Consider the following 15,908-nt stretch of genomic DNA (forward strand, 5'->3'; position numbering starts at 1 on the left):
ATAGGCCATTTTAAAGCGGTTTATATTGCAAATACCGAGCGAAAACGGATTGAAACACTAGTATAATACTTTATATGTAAAATTTAGGGTACGATCTTATTTTTTAGGGAAAATTTTCACAGCCTCTAGTATATAATTTCGGAAGAGACTTGCATGTAAGGTTTCAAAATCAAAGTTTTTATGACGATATCGATGCTGTTGAATATAATACTTTTCGATTCAAATAAATTAAATAAAAAAACAAAATGAATATTTATTATTAGATTAGCCACGTTTAAGCTGTTTATATTACAAATACCGAGCGAAGCCGGGTAAAACCACTAATTTATTATAAAAGAAGCTATGTATCTTCTCGTCGGAAAAACATTTCCAATTTTAATTATAAATATTATGGCAATAGTCGCTTTCAAAATCAGGACCACATATAAATAATACGTTCATGTGTATATTTGACCATACACATAACTGAATAAAAACGGACCATAAACTTTCAAGATTCATTGCTTTCAATTTTTCGAAATATGTAGGACGGATGGTAAAATTACAATGCAATTTAAGCTAAATACAAACAAAACAAAAAAAACCCGAGTACGAAACGACGATATCGCGATTTTTTACGACTTTGCAGAAGGCTCTTAGCGATAAAGGTCACTTTTTTATTTAAAAAAACACACATATGTACTGCAAAAGCCTACGTATGCAAACACAACGATGAAAACAATTACGGCAATGTCGACCGAACGATACCGCGGTCGGAAAACAACTGATGGAAATTAAATTGCAGGTAAGAGATTACAGGTGATGGCGTGTGCAAGTAATTCCAGCGGTGGGAGACATTCGGAATTATAAAATTCGATATTACATTACAAAACATTTTCCTCCTAAATTACTAGAGTAAGCAGAATTGAGCACAATCGAATAATTATCAATTACGATCTGAAAGTAATTACGTATTATTCACATAATGGATGCATAGCTATCGATGACTTTTTCGCTTGTGTGTGAATACTTATAGATAAGATTTCAAAAACAAACGCGAAAATCGATGGAAATGACTGCGAGTCACAAGACGATAATGAAAGGTGAAATCAGAGCTACATATGTAGTTAACAGATGAAAATTGTATTCACAATTAAAATTTCACGTGTAGCCATTGTTATTGTGACTACATGTTACCGCTCGTGTCGATCGATAGTATGGGTATCTATATCACATGTGAATAAATTATGTGAGATGATGCATCTGTAGTGAAGTACATATAATTTCACTAGAACCAAAGTAAGAATTCCTCGGTTTGACATCCGCAATATGCACATGATGATCGATCTCTACAGTTGACCTTTGCCGATGATATTGCGTATCGCAATTTAAGTTATTTATTATTTAGGTATTTTATTTTTTTTCGCATGGTGGTCACGATTTGGTATGTCCAAGGTTTTTATAGTAACATCATCGTTTACGATGCGTAATTATGGTTTCAAATCTAATCTATATATATAAAATTGAATGTCTGTGTGTGTGTGTCTCGTATAGGCTCCTAAGCCACTGAACCGATTACGATGGAACGATGGAATGGGAATGAGTGTCATTGCAACGCAATAATTTCAAATGTGTTCGCTGCCTACGTTTTTTCGACAAATGGGAACGGGAACGGGAACAGGAACGAGAACAGGAACGCGAACGGGACTTGTATGCGTTATTGTGGCATTGCAAAGCATGCCGGGCTCAGCTAGTATCTAATATATAATTTCGAAAGAGACTTTGTACATATGTAAGTATGTAAAGTTTGGGTGGTAGAATCCGTGACATTAAATTTAATAAAAAAAAAACAAATGAATATTCAAATAAACTAAAATAAGATAAGACTATTCAAATAAATTTAAATAAAATAAGACTATTCAAATAAATTTAAATAAAATAGGACTATTCAAATAAATTTAATAAAATGTTTACTATTAGATTAGCCATGTTTAGGCGGTTTATATGTATTACAAATACCAAGCGAAGCCGGGTAAAACCACCAGTGATAAATAAACAACAGTGATACTGTTAAATATCAAGACGATTTGTTTGTTGCTGTTGTTTTTTTTCGCGGATCGAATTGTCGAATTGGCACTTTCTCGAATTTTCTTCGCACACGCTTCGTCGGTTTCATAAATCGAAAATATTTCAGTGGTGTTGTGCAATGCAAAAAAAATAATAAGAAGACATGTATCGTCAGCAGGCTACGATAATACGTACGCATGTATGTATGTAGGTATGTACTTGGGTTTTATATGACTTTATATATTTCTTTGAATTTTAATGTTGATATATCTTCACTGTGACAAATTTAAACTTAGTTACAGTACATAAACATACATTAGATGCCGCAGTTTGTTCCCTTCTCCCGTGGCACGCATCAATTTATAACACTTGTATTTTCCCATCATACCATTACGGGTTTCCCCTGAGCGAAACCTATGGCATTAAACTTGTGCATATATAAATTTGAAATCATATTCAAACAGTGGTGACATAGGATGGTTTTTCCAATCTTTGATGATGAACCGTTTTAACGATAAAATCAGATAAATTGGCAAATTCTGAAAACGATCGAGTCTGACCAGCAGCACTACAGAAATACTTCCGAATAAATTCTTTTCAATTGAGGCTAATACGGGGCTTAAGCCCGGGAACCTCTCGGTGATTAGAATAACTATTTAACGCAACCACCGAGCTGCATATTTGAAGGCTTCATCACTTATCGCAAAAGGCATCAAGCTCCTCAAATCAGATTTCTGTTAGCTTGGATTTGTTTATTTAATCTACCTATAAAATATACTGATTTGCTTGAGGGCTTATTTAATTTGAGATCGTAAACGTGTTCTAATCTTTGTTATTATAGATTGATGGATTTGCTATTTTTTTTATTTATTATCTATATACCTTTTTTTGGTTAGGTGTAGAGGTATAAAGGTATAAATAAGTTACTTGTAAAGGGAAATTTTCTAAATTACTTTACGTTACCTACATTGGGGCTAATGAAAGGAAGCACTCCAAAATGAGTTTATTATTAGATTTGCTACTATAATTAAAAAAGAAAAACAGCAAAAGCTAGAAGTAAACATTTTCCATCTTCATCAATCCTTCCCAAAGCTGTTGTCAAAGGTTTTATTAAAAATACTTGAATTATTGCGTGCCATCATGTCAAAATATCGAAAGTAATACAAAATGATACAATGTATAATTTTAAAACGATCTTTAAAATATAATATAAGTGATAGTTTTAGACAATCCAAACTCCTGAGGTACATCATTTGTAGATAAGAGGTTAATTCAAAAGGTTTCTCGGTGATTGAAACGTGGAAGGGCCGAGATGAAAAGAGCAGATCTTTAACAGATGATCAAATCAAGATATCTACTGGCCTCCTTGCATTGCATATTGCATTTTTTAAACTATAAGATGTCGAAAAAAAAAAAAATTACGAAATAGCGCAAAGTAAAGAGTAGTCTTAGGCACAAAGAAAACCAGGAAAAAATGCATGTTATCAATATGCATGATATAGATAAACGATGAAAATAGCAAATCTTACATGTATGGTACAGGTACGACCTATTAATATATTAATTACATTTTGCAGAAGAATTTCAGAGCGGAAACGTTCTAACGGGTTTTCCTTGTATCAAGTTATATACAAGCTTCAGGTGTAAAAAAAAAACAATCAGGTGTTAAACGGGAAATATGAGCCGACTTCATATTTGAGTTTGTATCATTAAAAAATGAAATTGCACCATGGAAATGCAAGCGACTCGACTCGTTTACCATTTGCACAATTCAATTATTGTCGTTCTTGCAATACCGGACGATTTTTATCATAACGATTCAGTGCGAAATTATTCAATGAAAATCAGTGAAAAATGGTTTTGAACGCGGTTTTATCGTTTTTTTTTATATTTATTTTTTACTTTTTTCGTATACATCTGTGTACAATGGGGGACATTTTTTCACGGATGAAAAACCATGACGTTTTCGAAACATCCGCGTCATTATATAAACATAATGCGGACACTTACAAATCGTACACACTTTATCGTTAACAATGGTTTAGATGTCATTTCGGCGGATTCGTTTGAGAATTGCCTAGAAGTGAAAATGCATTCGCGATATGTTCAATCTATCAACACGAAACTGATAAAAATATGTATATGTCTTTAGTCGTGCTGCGCCGATCGTATAATATTGTATGTACACACGCTATGGCAATTGTTTAAATTTTCATTCATTTCACATTCAAAACATTTTATTTTCATGTGCCATGAGGGATTGCCCCAAAGCGACAACTATGGCCAAACTTGTACATAAATTAAAGTGATCATTGTACATATTTTTAGGGGGTCTACCTCACGGCACCGAAAGTGAAAAGGTCGAAAAAGTAAATATCGGAAGGCAAAGATCGAAAATCGAAAGATCTTAAGTCGAAAGATAAAAAAAGGGTGCATGGTAAACTGCACTATGTATGTATAATATATATATATATATATATATATATATATATATATATATATATATATATATATATATATATATATATATATCACCTGTTCCTCTTGTTCCTGTTGTATCCTGCTCGCGCAAATTAAGTGAGGATTTACGACGGGGGGGAGAGAGAGTTTTACCGCACGCCACTGATATATGTATATACTAACCGTTTTTCATATGTATGCATGATAAACATAGGAGTAGAATGCATAGAATGGTCATTGTTAACAAAAGTATCGTCTAAAAGCGAACCGTCGAAGAGAGAGACGGAAAGTCAGAAGAGAGACAAGAGAGAAAGATACGAAGTTCAGCAAACAATGAGCAAACAACGAACAAACTCTGCCACGCAGAGTTTTGGTAGCAACATTTTTTTCGACTTTTTCACGGTCACCCGTTTTTAGGTTATGTGAAAAAATCAGAACACTTTTTTTAAAAGGATTTTTCTAAATGCTTGAATAATAAAAAACGTTAATGAACATTAGAAAATCACGGATGCATGCTTGAAAATCGATCATCGAAATTAATCATTGAAATGATCATTGAAAATAAGCGCAAGCTTGGGGCCCCCGAAATGGACCTTTGCTACCAAAATTCACAACTTATAAATTATTATCATTGAATACGTTCGTAAGCCAAGAATAAATTAAATCAATACCTACTTTACATACTATCTTAAAATAGTGCCTATTTTATTGCAAAAACTGTTTCGGTTTCAAGTACATATAGTGAATACAAAAAAAATGGTTTTGTAAAATCCTAATGAAAAATCATATACTGAAAAAAACATGGTAAAACATGATGATTTCCCTAATTTACTTGATCCGCCACTGAGCCCATCCCAAGGATTCTGCCAGGACAGATACCCAAAAATACCAGTACTGTACTGGTAAAACCAGTACAAATGGTCACCTTAACATAAATACTAAAATTGTTCTACAATTTAAGTATATTTAATGATCGATAAATTCGGATTTGCGACGAATTATCTAGAAAGAGAGAGGATTTCGATTTTATTGAAAATTAAGTTAGATTAAATGATAAACTATAACAGGAGACAGTCGATTTGGATTTTATAACCATCCAGATCTTGACAGCAGCATATATAAATCAAAAAATTACTCGATTCCTTCAGGATTTGAACCCTCGACCTCTCTACTGGTAAACAATAACTCAACTAATAAACTACGCTGCAGCTACATATATTGACTGGACAAGATAACTTGACTAATTTAGCCTATTTTTTTTCTATTAAAAGCTTTGAACATTTTAAATTACAGTATTTTATCATCTTCATATACATACATATCATGTACCAAACGCTGAATATTCAATAAGATTTGTTGCCAATTCGGGTCTGAAACATTCCAATTCTGGTCGTGTTTGATAAGTATATGTACATATGTATAATACATAAATAAATTCATTCATGTAAAAATACATACATATGTATGTACATATATTAATGGAATTATAGGGACATATAAATTTATAAGTGAATTCTAGTACCTTCCATAAGGTAAATTAAAAAATTCACTACACTCAAATATAATATGCAAAAGATAGTTTATTTATTAGTAGATAAAATTTAAAATTAAACTTAGCCATTTGATATGTTTTCAAAAAGTATTCTCATTATTATACATTTATATATGTTTGTATATTATGTATATGTACTGAAACATTGACCTTTATTGTAGATGAATCTTTTTTTTATTTTTGACGAAGTCTGTTGAAGTATTTACACCTACACGATCAAAAGTATTCCAAAAGAATGTGTTTGCTATTTCTCACCTACGCTACACATCTAGTGGAAATTTTCCTTTATTGGAATCCTGTCATACCCACTTGAAAAAATCAAATACAACAAGACAATAAATAAAATATTCAACTAGTTTCACTTTTGTGAATTTCAAGTATGTATGTAAATAACATAAACAAATAGGTAGAGGAAAAGTAAAAAAGCAGGTCACCTCAAGTAACAAAGCCGATAGGGGTATAGCTATTTCTAATACAAATTTTATATTCCTATTTTATATACACAATCACATACATATTTATTGATCAAATGTTACTCAACGAATAATTTAATAATTGCGACCCGCATTTGAGATACATTTCAATTGTGAACATGATGTAAATGATTGTTTTACAAACTAAAACGTCACATAGCTATGAAAATATTACATGTTGGGAAATGTTGAATATTACAAATCATTAAAATATTATTGTATGTACATATATCAATGATAAGTTAACAAATACATTTTCAAATGCTATGAGGACATACAAGACAGGCATAGAATTGTTGTAATATTAAATTCTATACATAAGTGAAGGTCGTAAAGTACGTTTGTCAACAGCTATACAATTGATAAGACCGTTGTGCAGGTAAGCGAAGCAAAAAGGAAAACCTGCTTTGAAATATATGCACATTACAGTGTTTATGTGGTTAAAACATTGATAGAGCAATTTATTTGCCAATGAAAATTTACAGTATTCATTACCAGATGGCTCAAGCTCGAGAAAACCTATTTGAAAATACATATGAGCCGCTATATTTGTTCCAAAAACAATATTTCCGTTTGACTTAATGCACAAATTGTTATCACTTATTCTAATTCGATTTGTCCAGAATCTCGGAATAGCAGAATAACTGTATTACAGGTAACCAGTATTTTTAAATATTGTTAAATGCAAATCATTATATTTAATGTTATGCAAGATATTTCTCGAAATGAAGAAAAGTAGACTTACGACACTTTCAAATACTACCCAATAAAAATCTATGCTATAAATACTACCCAAATAAAAATCATCAACTATCGAATGTTTTCTAGGACAAGATTTGGAACTATTGTAAGATCAACATAAAGAAATTTTTATCATATATTTTTTGAATATCTTTATATTCAAATGTATTTAATTATTCCCTTCCCCCCTGACTGTGCTTATGAAGTCACTATACAATTAGTATATGTATATTTGCATAGGTTTACCACACCTTTTAGTGTGACCGGGACTGTCCCGGTTTCGAAGTGTGGTTTCGACGTCCCGGCTAATATGTTATTTAGTAAAAATTAAAAAGTACCACCTTGGAAAATGACTTCTAGATATTGACAGAATATGTGAAATCTTTGAGGCACTTGAATCATATTTTATTACACAAGTACACTATAAAGTGATGATAAAACAGTTATTTGGCAGTGAAATGTGTGTGTGGTTTGTGCAAGGGTAACTCAAATTGTTTAACAAATGTATCTTGATTATGGAATGTACAAAAGTGAGTACAATTGATATTTTCAGATAGCTTAGTATATATTGAGGAAAGGCTCTATAGTAAATTTATCTTATTTAATTCTACAAAGTCCATATATACATATATACAGCCAGCAGTATGGATCGGTGGTTGGGTTTATGTTTAGCACCGAGAGGTTAGCGGATTCAAGCCAATGCTAATCTTTTCAGACTTGGATATTTATGAACCCAAGTCAATCGTTTCCTATCAGAGTTTGTCAATTTATCTTATTTCATTGTTGAAACAGTTCCTCCATCAAATTGTCACTATGTCACAAATATCTGAATTTGATTTATGTACAATATGTAAAAATTTATGTACAAGTCTAATTCCATAGATGTCTCTATGGATTAATTAATTAATGTTAATTTCGTGTTCTACAGCCTCTCAAAATACAGCGATTTATGTAATAAAAAATGCTGCAATGTTTATAATTAATTGTCTAGGAAGGTGCATTGGGGTTTACCTGTTAGGCCTGCCTGGTATATATCTATGTAAAAATAAAATATGTATCTAAATATGTACGTATATTAAGTACATATATCTTAGCACATTACAAATAGATTTCAGATAAGTTGTGGTATTTATACTCATGTCAATACCAGTCACTACTTGCAATACCAGCAAAGACATAATATACATATGTACATACATATGTATGTATAATATAAAAACCGAAATTATTATCCTTTCATATAAGTAAAATTTAATCTAAAGAATCTAACGTAGTCTAATTAAAAAATCTTTTAAATAGGGAAGATAATTTAGAGTACTGAAATAAATGTAAACATACATAAATGTGTACATAAAGATAAAAATAATTTTTGAAAAAAAAAGTTAATTTAAGTGCTATTTTGTCATATCTTTTATAATATGTATATACATAAGTGATGACGCTTGGTGGATAAGATAACATTTAGATACAAACAGTGTAATTACTAATTAATTTAAAGTGTAAAAATATAGAAAAGCTTTTAATACTCTACTTATCTTAAACACATTTAAATGAGAAATTAATAATAATGAAAAAGTGCATGAGTCAAGATTTTTTCTTTAGCCTCATACAATTTAGCTCTGTGAATCAGCAATTATTGTTTTTTTTTTATAATTACATCGAAAAATAAATATAACTCACCCCGAGCACTGCAGAAGAGTTGTATTTATCAGTATCTTGGTGATCAACTATAGTTTTCTCTACATCATTTTTTTCTATCTTTTCTTGGATGGATATGTTTGAAGTTGTATCTTCACTGGTGCTGTTTGCAAACATCTTTCTATGCGCCTTTTTAAATTCATCCATTAATGCATTATGTTTCTGTTTTTTGTCATTATCCACACCTTTCAATACTTTATTTTTTCTCATTTCTTCAAATTGGTCGATATCAATGGTATTTTCTTTCCTTCGCTATAAGTCACCAAATTATACACATTAAAACATATAAACAAATATAATTTGACATAAATAAATAATAATTGAAATAGACGGTAAACTCAATTTCCTATTATAATAGATCTGATAATATTCTGATTATAAATGTCTCAAAAATATATTTTGATCTTACTTGTGATCTTTTTTGCAATTCTTGAGATATGGCATTAGATAAACTACTTGAGGTACTATTTGTGAGACTAACAATACTGCTATTCGATGGTACTTTTCTGAGTGGAGGAGGAATCTCCTCATTATTTTTACACTCAATGTGTGTAATATTTTCGTGATGTCTATTTTTAATTTCTACATCACTTCTGTGAACATCAACCACTATTGTTTTTTTATCAGGCACCAGGGTAGTTGTTGGAGAGCTGTCCATACAAACGTTATCACCCATCGAACTAGGCAAAACATAATTTGTCTGTATGGTTGTCCCATTTTCGGACAAATTTATTATGGTGCGATTTTGAGGTAAGAGTTTGTCCTTTTCAAAACTATTATATATTGATTGGTGAACGCAAGTGTTCATTTGAGGGTCATAGAAGTCTTTCACAAACTCAGAATCACATTCTTTAATTGAAGTCTCTCGCTCCCACTCATAGTCGCGGTGTTCCCAGTTTTTCCTTTTGTAATGAGCATCCAATTGTTGTAATCTAAAACATTAGTTTATCTTAAATTAAATAATCACTTATATATTTGATGCAGGTCAAAAGGCAAAACATTCACACCTATCTCCTAAAACTGTTTCTTCTTTAACTATGGAAAGTCGTTTATGATCAGCGCTGGAAGGGCTTTGGTCTCCAGTAGCACTTGACGCTGAACTATTGTAGCCACTAGATTCCCCAGGAAATAAATCCAGACCAGCACCAGTTCTGACCCAAAGATCTAAACGTTTCGTTTGTTTCATTAGTGTTACGGCCTAAAAGCAATCATTAAACATTAATGATATTTCAATTTGATGTATTGTGTATTCATCGAATTGTTATTCACTATTCTTTGGATTAGTTAAAAATGACTAACATCACTGAATTGTATATCTCTAAAGTCGATTCCATTGCATTGCATTATTTGATCTCCCGGACGAAGGCCTGATTCTCTTGCTATACCATTTTCTTTCGTAAATTGTACAAATATACCAGGTCTCCAATCCGGTCCTTTACAAATACTAAAAAATAAATATTAATTAATTAATTTTAAAAGTAAATTTGTAATAAATGTAAAAAAATGACAATATATTCACCCGCAGCCTAATTTTGAACGAGATGGGACGTACAGTGTAAGACGAACGTCTTTAATTTTATTTTCTTTATGTACATTTATCAAAGTGGGTGATGATCTTTGAGATGTATCTGAGAAAAGCATCGAGTCAGGTACCATTCTCCATGTCAAAGAATCTGCTGGTTTGCTAGAAAAATAAAAAAAAGATATGTGGTTATATTTACTATCTTTTGGCTTATAATTTTATAAATATTATATATATGTATGTATATTTGAAATTCAAAAATGAAAATAAAGAAACTGTTTTACTACAGTTTAAAGGAAATCTTGGGCTTACTCTTTTACAGGTATCATTCCCACATCTGAAAATGAAAAAATAAAAAGCAATTTAAAATATGATAATAGATATAATATATTCATAATTACTTTTCATAGAAAAAGAAAATGTGTTTTAAAATAATACAATTAAACACGGTAGAGAGTTTCTGCTGTGTTTTCTTGTTGTAAATTGAACATAAATGTGAATATTTTTTATTGCAGTTTCAAAAAAAAGTGTATGATTTAACTGGCCAAACAAGAGCATCATTCGAGAAGCACAAGCATGGTTGACCAGCCAAGTGTGGTATCTATTTTATCATACAAATATGAGTCATGCAATCATGGCGTTCACCCTGCTATCATTAATAGCTGACATAATCAAGTATTTGCCCAATAATCAATGGCATAAAAGCTTTTTATAAATGCACTAAAATATAAAGCACCAAATGCACGAGTCAAAAATAAAACAATCTAACGTAGAGCAATATTCTGAAAACCCACAAATTAATGAATATTTTATGTAAAAGTTAATATTAAGAAAAATATTGAAAAATTATTTTTACACCCACACCTATGCATATTCATGCGTTGTACAACACTGTCATGGTCAATGTAAAGCGATACGAATTTAAAAACCAGTTTTGAAAACAACACTAGCTGATGAAGTAGATCAAGTGCGTATCAACACCGTATATCTAGTGAGATTATGTATTATATAATGTCACATTTTCATCACAACTAGTCTATAATATAATATTATACACAGTAAAAGAAATTTTCTCATTACATGGAATAATCAAAGACCACAATAAGTCATTTTATAAATAGTAGTTAACATCATGAATTTTATGGCATAATATCAAGTATTGCTATCGATAAGGAGTGAAAAAAAGCACAATTGTAGCTATGCAATATTCTCCTCAATGCCATTTATACAAGCTTCTCTTATGAACCCCAAATGGATCAGGATAATTATTATGATATTTCCATGTTAAAGTATGAATGTAGAGATTTGTCGACAAACTTCGACAAATGGTTCCATGACAAGAGAACACATGGCTATTTAATAGGGCTGCCAGATTTATCGATATCCAAACCAGGACATTTTAATTGTACTCCCCCCCCCCCAAGCACAGATATTACAAGAATGATAAAAACTTAAAAATAAAAAACGTAAACTTAACAAATTACATTTAAGATCCTTCCTTTTATTAACTAGTATTTCCTTTCTTTTTTCCCAGTTTATTTAATTGTTTTAATATTAAATGAAATTAATTATATATTGCCAAAGAAGATTGAAAAAAAAAAATGATTTTCACAATCTCGCTTTTCTTGCTTTTTACAAGCCTCATATTAAGTTGCTTTCGCTTTTTCGTCTCACAAAATTTTTTGGGTTTTATATCCAAACTCTTCCGATCGTTTTCAATCTTTGCCATTTTTTTAAACCATGGGTGTGGATCTACGGTAAAATGGAGATTCGAGCATTTTTTTGCAGTTTCATAACTGCGGGGGGTCGGTATTTCTGAACAATGAAAGGTCAATAAGCAGCTATCGAAAACCGGGACATTTGGCTGTCCCGAAAGACATTTGGCTGTCTCGGGACGCCGAGACGAGAGGCTTGAAACCGGTACAAACCCGGAATACCGGGACGCCTGCCAGCCCTACTATTGAAGGTACGACAACTGAACACATGACTGTCAGGCATAGCGACAAGTTCACACAGTGACATGTGTACTTACAGACCACTAAACACAACCCGCAAAACTTTGAAATAGCGTGCGTTCAGTTGTCTGGTCACCAATGGTCATCGTAGCAGTTTATCAGAGACCAGCAAATTAGCCAATAAAGAGGCTTTGTTCACAACACATGATTCGCGTAAACAAACTACGTAGTTCCTTTACAACCTTTCTATCAGGCGACGTCTCACTGATGCTATATTCCTATATAAGCTCCTAAATGGTTTCCTTGATTGTTCCGATTTACTGAGTAAAGTTGGTTTCAGGATCCCAGTTAGGTATTCTAGACACGTTGCACTCTTTTCACTTAATCCTTTCAAAACCAATTCCCTAAAATATTCCTATCTACAGCGTGTTTATCGTATGTTTAACGGGGAGCTGAATGACGTTGATCTATTCGGTATTTCCTTGCATAAATTCAGAACTACCATCAGGAGAGTCTTGATTGATTGATCCATTTCTATTTATATTATATAATCTCTATCCAATATTATATCACTTTATGTTTAATTATGCACTGTCCTATTTAGTCATATTTTAGTTTTAATTAGTTTCTTTTTCATTTGTTTCTCTCTATGTACCATTTTATGTAATTTGTAAAAATATATAATTGTGCTCAGATGCTATTTTATTACATTTATTCTTTATTTTTATGCATTTCTACATCTGTTTTCAGTTGATTTTTTAATAAATAAATAAATAAATACCCCCTAAAATTACATTGCATTCGATGACTATTTGTATGTACTAAAAGGGCAATATCCTCTTTATTTATCTACCATTATTTTCGTACCGGTACTTTAAGTTTGAATATCTTTCGCATGATACATATAATATGTACTGGACCGTTGGCTACATTTCGAAGATAGCGATCGCTCAACAGCTGCTTTGTGTAAAATATAATTGGCGGTCGAAATTACCAACAGATATGTACCGAATTTACATGAAAACTAACGAACTATACCGGTGCGCCGCCCAGTGGTTCGCAACCTTTTGATTTTCGGCCGACGACGCAATCGATACCCCTTTTGTTAGTCGCGGAGTTCACACGTCACAATGGCGAGCTTTTCATTATTCGCGATCGTTTCTTTCCTTGCATAATCCTCTTTTGTAACTATTTAATTTTTATAATTAGCCGGTTGCACGAAATTACAGCTAGGAGGGGATGGTCCTTGAGAGCGGTTACTTAACCATCGCTCTAATTGGGGACCTTCGTACGGTGTATGCATTGGGTGTGTGGTGTGGTTAGCTGTTAGTGGTAGGTCTTGGGGTACTTACTCCTGACTTTGAGCTTGAGGTAGTTAAGACCGGAGATGAGGCTGAGCAGCTCCTTGTGCAGCGCGTCGCTGACCCTGAATCCGTTCACCCGCACCACCTGGTCGCCGACCTGTGCACAACAAGACCATCACCAAGTTATGGCGATTGGAAATACTCTTAGATTTTTTTAAGGGCGAATGAAGGTCTGCTCACATTATATATATAATACATATGTGCACATTTGTATCTCTTATGTACAGTGCATGTTCCGGTTATAACTTTTCCTTTGTAAATTTCCACGATACCCATCTATGTAGAATAAGTACAGCTGAGAACCAGAATTATAATGGTAAACGTTTAAGTTTGTTTATGCATATAACTTTAAGTTTTTAATCGACATTTAAAAATTTAAATTATTGTGCATTGGATGATTATCCTTATCCAACACGATTATCCTCGACACTAGTATATATTTTCCGCCGTCTAAATTCGGCATCAAACTGTTTTCACGTTTCAGGAAAGGGACATTTTACTTCTAATATTTTCCGGTTTTAAAGATAAAATGTTTGTGCGTCAGAAAAATCAAAAGTGCCGGGGCTGTAGAAGGATGTTATAGGTTTTTCATTCCAAATTGACCCTTATTTATTTCAAATTGAACCTTTTTCATTTTAAATTAAACCTTTTTCATTTTAAATTGACCCTTTTTCATTTCAAATTGATGAAAACCTGTATATAGCAAATGATAAGTCAAATCATAGCAATCTTATTTTTTTAGCAAATATTGAATGTACAACGAAATTAAGTCAAAATATACGTTTTTGAAAATCTAAATGTGTTATTTTGTCTAAATTTTTGGTTTTTGGACTTTAAAATTGACAACTATCAGAAATTGCAGAATATATATGTAGATTGTAATAATAGAAAAAAAATTTGAATGATTTCATCATTTGAAAATCGGCTCTGCCGGGTACCGATGAAAACATGTAAGAAGTTATATTTTATTTTATTTTATTTCATAGAACATGAACACTAACTAGCCTTTACAGATCGCTCCAAAGCGACGAGTACACTTACATATACAGATACAATACAATCAATATACATAAGCATTTTATAACAATGCGAATTCATACAAACACCACAGTGACATCTATGGAGAAATTTTTACAGCATTTTATAATCAAATTGGGGAATCTCAAGACGCTAAATAACTTATCAAGAGAGACAGGAAAGGAGATTCCATGTTTTACAGGAACCGTACAATGAAAATCTGATAAGAAACGATTGACCTGGAGTCACAAACCAAAATGTGGCCAGCAGCGGGACTTTAGTGGGACTCGAGCTATGCTAGCCACCAGTCCACGCCACTGGTTTTATGTACATAATATATGATGGTATAAGGAAGACTCAATGTCCCAAATACGTTACTATAATAAGCAACTACGCATCATTGAATTTGGTCAATTTTTTTGAGATACATAAAAGCTACATAGTTCATATTATTCTAATGTATCACTTTTACTTTGATTTACTCATTTCAGAATCTAAAAAATGGATGTATGTCAATACTATTTTAGACAGGTAGTTTGTCTGATGCAAAATGTAATTTAAAAAAATAATAGAAAGTAGTTAATAATTTAATTTCATACAAACATGTACAGTTTATGAATCACACAAAATTGTTCATAAACATTGTTTTCAACGGTAAAAAAATTGTACGTTTATAATAAAATAAAAAAAATCGTAAAAGCGCATAACTGTATACATCTACGTAACTACTTACAATGATACGTCGTTTTGGGCCATTTTATCACGTAATTTTTACATTAGGCACATTTTTTGCCGAATCATTCGAAGGTATTCCAAGCAAACAGGAAACTGTGTAGGTACATATGTATAATTACGTATGAAAAATAAAGCGATCAGAATTTCCAACCGATTTATAAGAATCTGCGTTCGTAGAATTTTGTAGTCATTAGTATTGGTTTCATGTGAAATTTTTTCGATTTCTATGACATTATAAACCTACTCACAGATGTTCCAATTAAATTTCAATGCGGTCTCCATTACAATAACATGTTTTTTGTTTGCATTCTTAGAAAAACCAGCCAAGGTGATTGAATTTACAAT

At 31.9% G+C, this 15,908-nt stretch overlaps 1 protein-coding gene across 1 annotated transcript in view; it reads right to left on the bottom strand.

The window, feature by feature from the left end:
• The window catches only part of LOC143915202 (uncharacterized), an 81,542-nt gene that overhangs the window by 10,705 nt on the left and 54,929 nt on the right, over window positions 1-15,908 (bottom strand). The window contains exons 3-9 of the mRNA XM_077435701.1: window positions 13,800-13,908; window positions 10,805-10,829; window positions 10,490-10,654; window positions 10,270-10,414; window positions 9,978-10,168; window positions 9,380-9,902; window positions 8,953-9,222 (exon numbers count right to left, since the gene is read on the bottom strand). Of these exons, the coding sequence (XP_077291827.1) occupies window positions 8,953-9,222; window positions 9,380-9,902; window positions 9,978-10,168; window positions 10,270-10,414; window positions 10,490-10,654; window positions 10,805-10,829; window positions 13,800-13,908 (1,428 nt within the window). The remainder of the gene's footprint in view (window positions 1-8,952; window positions 9,223-9,379; window positions 9,903-9,977; window positions 10,169-10,269; window positions 10,415-10,489; window positions 10,655-10,804; window positions 10,830-13,799; window positions 13,909-15,908) is intronic.

Source organism: Arctopsyche grandis, chromosome 8, assembly GCF_051622035.1.
Source record: "Arctopsyche grandis isolate Sample6627 chromosome 8, ASM5162203v2, whole genome shotgun sequence".
Taxonomy (NCBI): domain Eukaryota; kingdom Metazoa; phylum Arthropoda; class Insecta; order Trichoptera; family Hydropsychidae; genus Arctopsyche; species Arctopsyche grandis.